Here is an 8,166-nt window from a genome sequence, read left to right as displayed (position 1 = left end):
TTTTCTTTCAGAGCATGAGTAATAGGAGAATGACAAAAGCTGTTACATAAACTGGAAAGGTTTCTATTATTTTAAGAAACAATATTGTTGGGAGTCTGACAAGATGCCCTTCACACAAAGAAAAAACAGTTGCCCCTTTAGTAAGACAAAATGTTAATTAGCCCAGAGACCCCTCGACTTGAATGTATGAGCTATCGGTATAGTATTTCATACTTCAGATGCATGATAAGTTATTTCAGAATATATAAAACAAGGGGCTGGGGCAGTGGCTCATGCCTGTGATACCAACACTTTGGGAGGTCAAGTGAGTAGGGTAGCTTGAGCCCAGGAATTCAACACCAGCCTGGGCAACGTAACGATAACTCATCTCTACCAAAAATAACAACAACAACAAAAATTAGCCCAGTGTGATGGTGTGTGCCTGTGGTCCCAGATACTCCGGGACACTGAATGGGAGGATTGTTTGAGCCTGGGAGATTGAAACTACATTGAGCCAGGATCATGGCATTGCACTCCAGCCTTGGGGACAGAGTGAGATCCTGTCTCAAAAATAAATAAATAAATAAAAGAATGAATGAATAAGTAAACAAATACATACATACATGCATACATAAAGTTTTAAAAAATAAATGAAACGTTTAATATCTGTCCTCTGGGTCTAAGAAATTCATAAACAGAAGAATTAGAAGTATATAGAGGTTTCTGTTTTTATGCTAATATAGCAGGGAGATCATCACAACTTAAACATAATAAAATCTGTTTGCATTTCCTAAAATTCCTACATTAGCCTTGATTTCAAACACTCTTCTTCCCAGGGCAATATTGAAATGGCATCTTACTGAAGGTTCACAATTTATTTAAGAATTTCTTAACCTTCAAATTCACTAGCATTTTTGATATATATATATATATGGATAGATAGATATAGATGTATCTCAAAATATCTTTTCTGACATATCACTTTTACCTCTTATCAAGGTATGAAAGAATGTTGCAGACCAACAAGCAATCATATATCCACAAAAATGTTTTGATGTTTTTGACTGCTATCATTTCCTAGGCGCTGACAAAAATCACACATGGCAGTTAACTTTAAGATCTTCAGAAACACAAGCATCAGGTTCCTCCCAAACTGCCTGTCTATTTGAAAACACAGTATATTCAACCAAAAACAATTTTTGTGTGTGTGTGTGGCTGACTTTAACTGCTGTTCCTTTGTTCTATCAGAATTTTCTACTCTTGAAGATACACGTTGTAGTCTGAAAACCATCACCACATTGGTTCCTGTCATGTGTAGCATGGAATTCAGGAGAAACCACTTAAAGATTTACAAAGCATTTTAAAACCTTTTACCCTCTGATTAGATTTGCGTATATTCACATTGCGATTATCCCAAATGTAATTAGCCTTTTCTGTTTGCCAGTTATCTGGGAAGATTTGCCAAATGCGTCCTGACAGTATTCTGACAGAAACTTGCAGCAGTTACAAATTATCAACAATAAGTTCATTTACGCCATAGTGTAATTCTGTGCTACATTAAGAATGAATGCTATTTATTCATATGATGGCAGAAACACTCTAAGGAATTTCTGTCAAAGAGAATTGGGTCATTATTTGTTGGAAGGAAAAAGCCATTAGGAAGCACAATATATAAATCTCAACTAAGAAAAAATGCTTTTTTTGTCTCATCTCCATAACTTTCTACAGCTTAATGCAAAGCGAAGGAGATAATCAGCTCTTGAGAACGCATATCAATAGTAAAAACCAGTCATCCTGATATTTCGCAAAAAAAAGTGTATATTTATCTTTAAAAAGAGATGTGTGTGCGGATATATAATTTTTAAATGAAGTAATTAAGTCACATGGTAAACTCATGGCGATTTTCTTTCCTTCCTATTAGACTGAAAAGGCTCGCCAGGCATGGTGGCTCACACCTGTAATCCTAGCACTTTGGGAAGCCAAAGAGGGAGGATTACTTGAGCCTAGGAGTTCGAGACCAGCCTGGGAAACAGACAAAACCCTGGCTCTACTAAAAATACAAAAATTAGCCAGGCGTGGGGATACGTGCCTGTGGTCCCAGTTACACAGGAGGCTGGGGCAGGAAAATAACTTGAGTCCAAAAGTCAAAGGTTGCCCTGAGATGAGATCATAGCATTGCACTCCAGTCTGGGAAGTAAAACCCTGTATCAAAAAAAAGAAAAGAGAAAAGAAAAAAAGGAAAGCCAATAAAAACTCAGCTTACAGATGAGCAAATCTTTCTAAGTCTGCTGGTTATCTTTTAACAATTTATTTGAGTGGAAAAATAATTGTTTATGTTTAAACTGTATTGTGTTTGTGCAGTTTTCTTAAGATAATTGAAAGTAAGACACTTTATTTTATGTTAAAAATCCATAGGTTTAAACAGATTGGATGACAGGAAAATTTGGCACCAATAAAAATAGACATGGTAAAAGAACAAACTGTGAATGACCAGTCAACTTACAAAAATGTTCATACTTACCAGTAATCAAGAAAATGCAAGTTAATTTAACAATAAAATGACCTTTGACCTCTGAGAAAAAACAAGATGAAAATAAATGACTGTACAGTAGATTAGTATTATCTACCTATAGATTTATCTGTCTGTCTATCTTAGCACAGGATTTGAGACAACCTAGAGAAAATAAAACTACCTAACAATAACACACGTATGCACTCCTATACACACACAAACACACGCACACACACAAACCAGCTAAAATATAAAAATGGAATAAATGTCATCACCCAAATGGAAATCTAGTTTTTATATAGAATTATTCTCAATGTATGCAAATACAATTTGCCTTTAGTGTCACTTTTTATTCTAAAAAGAACTGTTGCTTGAGTGATAATTTACATGATTTTTTTTTTGAAAGTTTTTAGTTTATTAATCTGCTTGTGAAAAATCCAAAATGGACACAGGTAGCCTTTACTGCAGCACCTTTACTCTTTCAGCTGTGATCCAATCTCCAGCTCACTTTTTGCCAGCACCAACATTGGCCTTTGCAGTGCCCCTGACTTTCTTCATTCTGTTCTTGCGTTCCTTTCGTTGCTTTCTTGAGGTCTTTTTCTTCTCATACAGGCCATGTCTTGCAAGTCTATGTTTGGGTTCATTTTTCTTTGCATAATCCAGGGAGTCATAAATCATGCCAAAGCCAGTTGTCTTGCCACCACCAAAATGAGTTCTGAATCCAAATACAAAGATGACATCCGATGTGGTCTTGTACATTTTGGCTAGTTTTTCCCGAATTTCTGTCTTAGGCACTGTTGCCTTCCCAGGGTGAAGGACGTCAATGACCATTTGTTTCCTCTGAAGTAGTCGGTTGGTCATGAACTTTCTAGTGCGGATAGTTACGGTGTCGTTCATGATGGCTGCCTATCTTCGGACAGTCAGGGAGGAAAAGAGCAATTTACATGATTTTTTTAAAGGAGGCATTAGCTGAGTTTAATGTGAAAGAGATACTTAAATTCTAAGAAAATGAGAAGTATTAAAAGTTTCCGAGAGCACAATTATATAGGGAGTCTATTAATTTGAGTGCACCAAGTCAAAGGATTGATCCTTTGGTAAGGCCTCTATGCTTTATGTGGAACCTTCAAAATCAATAACCCAGAAGCAAAACCAAACTTGAAAGAGAACAGCCCTCATGAATTCTATAGCACATGTTCAAATCAATTATGTGATTAAGGTAATCAGGATTGCTAGCACCTCTACTCATATACAAGAAGTTAACAGAAATATTTAATGGGGTAATCCCAAAACGTATATAATTTTAACATTTTTTCCTATTAACACATAACAATAAAAAAGTTAGGCATATAATGAGACATTATTTGTAATGAAAATCCAAAAATAGTAAGCTTAAAAGAAACGCACATTGAACCCACATGCAAAATTATCAGATAGAGATTTCAAATAATTCAGATTAATACTCTCAAATTTTTTTCTAAAAATATTTTATTAGAGAGCAGAAGGCTCTATAAACAAGTAGAAATTCTAGAACTGAAAAACATAATACTTAAAATTAAGTTGCTAAAGGATAGACTTACCAACAAAAATTTATGTAAAAACATATGAAATAAAAATATGTAATTAAGCATTACGTATTAGTTTGCTACGACTGTTATAATAATAAAGTACCACAGATTGAGTGGCTTAAACAACGGATCTTTTCTTTTCTTTTTTTTTTTTCTTTTTTTGAGATGGAGTTTCGCTTTTGTTGCCCAGGCTGGAGTGCAATGGCGTGATCTTGGCTCAACTCAACCTCCGCCTCCAGGGTTCCAGCGATTCTCCTGCTTCTGCTTCCCAAGTAAATGGGATTATAGGAGCCTGCCACCACGCCCAGCTAATTTTTTTGTGTTTTTAGTAGAGACAGGTTTTCACCATGTGGGCCAGGCTAGTCTTGAACTCCTGGCCTCGGTGATCCACCTACCTCAGCTTCCAAAAGTGCTGGGATTACAGGCATAAGCCACCACGCCCGGCCCTATAACAGATATTTTCTTATGGTCCTGGAGGCTAGAAATCCAATCCAAGGTATTAGCAGGGTTAATTTCTTCTGAAACGTTTTTCCTTGTTTTTTTTGCATGAGTATCTTCAAATGGCTTTTCCTCTATGCTCATCTGTGTCCAATTTCCTCTTCTTTTAAGGATACAGTTCATATTCGGTTAGGGCCTACCTTAATGAACACCCATTTAAACACAAACACCTTTGTAATGACCAGATCTTCAAATATAGTCACATTCTGGAGTATTGGAGGTTGGGGCTTAAACATATAAATCTGTGGGAGACACAATTCATCCCATATCATTTGTAAAAATAAGAGGATGGAAGATAGAAACAGAAAATAGACATGAAAAAGATATGGTCCTTAGAATCCCAGGAGAGGCAAGATATAAGAGAGAATATGAAATATTTGAAGATGAAAATAAGAGAATTTTCTCAAAGTGATTTAAAAGAAATCAAGCCACAAAATCAGGAAGCACCGTAATATTCATCTGAAAAATATTTTTAAAAGACATAAGTAAAATTGTCATGGTGAAAATATTAAAATCAAATTTATAATGTCACATTGACTTTAAAGGAGTAAGTATGAGAAAGACCAAAATCAATTGGATTATATCTTCAAGTTGTTGTTGGGATGGGGGTGTCGCTGAAGGAAGGTCAAGTTGAAATTCCATACCATGTAAAAAATGTTATTAAATGGTTGAGGTTAAACATTATCAGGTAAATAAAACTTACTCAGACACAAAAGACCGGCATTAAAAGATATACTAATAAGTTTTCCTAACAGAGAAAGAAATCATCCCATATGGAAGTTCGGAGGTACAAGATAAAGACCAACAAAAATACATATAAACATTATAAATCTAAAAGAATACTGATTGCAAAAAACAATGTAACAATTATACTGGAATTTATGTAACAGAAGGTAATAGCCTGAGTTGGTAGAGAGTGAAAAATATTATTATAATATTCTAGAGTCATTCTCTTGCTGGGAAGAGGTAAACATTTGGACTTGTATAGACTCTGATAGATCAAAGATTAATGATGCAATCTCCAGGAAAGATGCTAAAATAAAAAGTAAAATAATGTATAATAATCAAGATAATAAAGAGACATTATGAGATAGAGAGCAAGTAGTAGAATAGTACATTTAAATCTAAATGTATAACTATCCACATTACATGTAAATAGCCAATTTTTTCCAAAAGCAAGACTCCGTCTCAAAAAAAAAAAAAAAAGAAAGACAAAAGTTTAGATTAAAAAATACTGCATTCTGCTTAAAAGAGTCAACTCTACATTAAATAAGATTTATGCATAAATAAAAATATATTCTAAGCAAAATTAAACAACAAAATTGTGGTGCTACTGCAATATGGAAAAATTAGAACTAAAAAAAAACTTTGCAGGAGAAAAGGCCATTATATGCTAAAAAATAAATACCAGAGAGATATAAAATGTAAGATTTTTGAGCATTACAAAACCTACCCTAAAATATATAAAACATATAGTGTCAGAAATGACTGGGCACGGTGTCTCATGCCTGTAATTCTGGCATTCAGGTGGATCTGACCTGAGGTCAGGAGTTCAAGATCAACATGGCCAACAAGGTGAAATCCTCTGTCTACTAAAAATACAAAAATTAGCCGGGCGTGGTGGCATGTGTTTGTAATCCCAGCTACTCTGGAGGCTGAGACAGGAGAATTGCTTGAACCTGGAAAGCGAAGGTTGTAGTGAGCTGAGATGGCACCACTGCACTTCAGTCTGGGCTACAGGGAGAAACTCTGTCTCAAAAAAAAAAAAAAAAAAAGGAGGAAGAAAGGAGAAATACATATACCTACAATTATTTTGGGGGTATGTTTATGCACCTGTCTCAGGCTGTGGTACACAATATAGACAATATTATATTACTAAGAAAATATTTTCTCAACCAAATTAACAATTGCCTGGTTGATTTTTATGAAAGACTGAAGTATGTGTGTAGTTTATAAGTTCTCAGGAAGATTTCCATGTTGATAGTATCTGCATTATATACTTTTGAGAATGTGGTTTTTGACCACTGTGGAATTGGCAAGGAATGAATGACAGGAAACTAGAAAATCTCCATGTGTTTGAAAATTAACACACATATTTATAGCTCAAGTCAAGAAAGACAACATACTAAAATTACAAATCATTTAAAGTATATATTAATTAAAATGTGAAATTAACAAAAATACAGGGTAAAGTCAAAGTAAGGACTTGAAAAACATGCTTTTTTAAAGGCCAATATGAAGAACGTACATTCAAAATGTATTTGACAAGCATTCACCTTAAGAAAATATTATCAAGAGAAAAGAAAATTAAAAATATAAGAAAATAAATAATATTTATGTATCAGAAACTAATAAAATAGAAAAGAAATAAAAACTTATACAGAATAAATTGAACCAAAAGCTGTTTCTTTCAATTCAGGATAGTAATTAACTTTGGGAGAGAAAGAAGAAGTTGTAAGGGGCAGAGGTAAAAAAAAAAAAAAAAAAAGCATATTCGGATGTGCTAATAACATTCTATTTCTTGACTAGCAGGCCTGTTATGAAGATTTCCTTGGTAAAAATTAACTTGCCATAAAATTAGAATCTGGGTACCTTTGGGTATGTATGTTGTACTTCAATAGAGTTTTGAAAATTACAAAGAAATAAATGTAGTAAATATGAGTATAAAGTTTTCATTTCTATATTGTTGTCATGGCCAATTATTTAAAATGAGTTATGCTGGCCTTCTTTGACCAAGCCATTCTTGACTATAAGTTAATGAACAAATGGTAGTTGGGTATGTATGATATTCGAAGAATCATTCCAAGAGAAAAAAACATAGAGTGATAGTGAAAAAGTAGTCTTGGTCCTTAAATATCTCAATAGACAATACTATTACTACAAGGCATATTGAAATAATTATTTTAAATAAAATAGTCAAAATGCTCTGATAATAAAAAATAAGGAATTAAATTACAAATTAAAGTTTTTATGAAATGTGTTAGAATTTAAACTACATACTGATGTATGATCAACATCTGCCAAAATAAAGAAGAAATGGTGGAAAAGCACTTCAGGTTAAGGCATAAGGGTAACACTGTAGTGGAAAAGTCAGAGAATGGTAAATAAACTGGTACAGCTAAAAACATCTATATAGGCCGGGCGCGGTGGCTCAAGCCTGTAATCCCAGCACTTTGGGAGGCCGAGGCGGGTGGATCACGAGGTCAGGAGATCGAGACCATCCTGGCTAACATGGTGAAACCCCGTCTCTACTAAAAATAGAAAAAACTAGCCGGGCGAGGTGGCGGCGCCTGTAGTCCCAGCTACTCGGGAGGCTGAGGCAGGAGAATGGCGTGAACCCGGGAGGCGGAGCTTGCAGTGAGCCGAGATCGCGCCACTGCACTCCAGCCTGGGTGACACAGCGCGAGACTCCGTCTCAAAAAAAAAAAAAAAAAAAAAAAACATCTATATATACTACAAATATGTATATATAGTGATAAACGAGATTATGGAAGATGGTAGTAAATGACAGTTTGCTTCATGTCATCAGGGAACTTGGACAAGAGAGGAGACAGAATATTATTGGCAATTCAAAGCAAATAAGACTTTTCAGGAGGAGGGAGTAATGTGTGC

The 8,166-nt window shown here is 34.7% G+C and overlaps 1 protein-coding gene across 1 annotated transcript; it reads right to left on the bottom strand.

Moving 5' to 3' along the window:
* Positions 1–2,882: 2,882 nt before the first annotated feature.
* On the bottom strand, positions 2,883–3,444 carry LOC101016814 (40S ribosomal protein S24). The gene has a single exon (XM_009199253.4). It carries the CDS (start codon positions 3,386–3,388, stop codon positions 2,996–2,998), a length of 393 nt encoding a protein of 130 aa, XP_009197517.3. The 5' UTR covers positions 3,389–3,444; the 3' UTR covers positions 2,883–2,995.
* Between the last annotated feature and the right edge of the window lie 4,722 nt (positions 3,445–8,166).

The sequence above is a fragment of the Papio anubis genome, chromosome 17 (genome assembly GCF_008728515.1).
Source record: "Papio anubis isolate 15944 chromosome 17, Panubis1.0, whole genome shotgun sequence".
Classification (NCBI taxonomy): domain Eukaryota; kingdom Metazoa; phylum Chordata; class Mammalia; order Primates; family Cercopithecidae; genus Papio; species Papio anubis.
The sequence above is the reverse complement of the archived record's forward strand: the minus strand, read 5'-3'. Positions and strand labels throughout refer to the sequence as shown.

What these genes read in the sequence shown, in the direction of transcription:
- LOC101016814 (XM_009199253.4), bottom strand. Translation starts at nt 3,388, where the DNA reads ATGAACGACACCGTAACTATCCGCACTAGAAAGTTCATGACCAACCGA.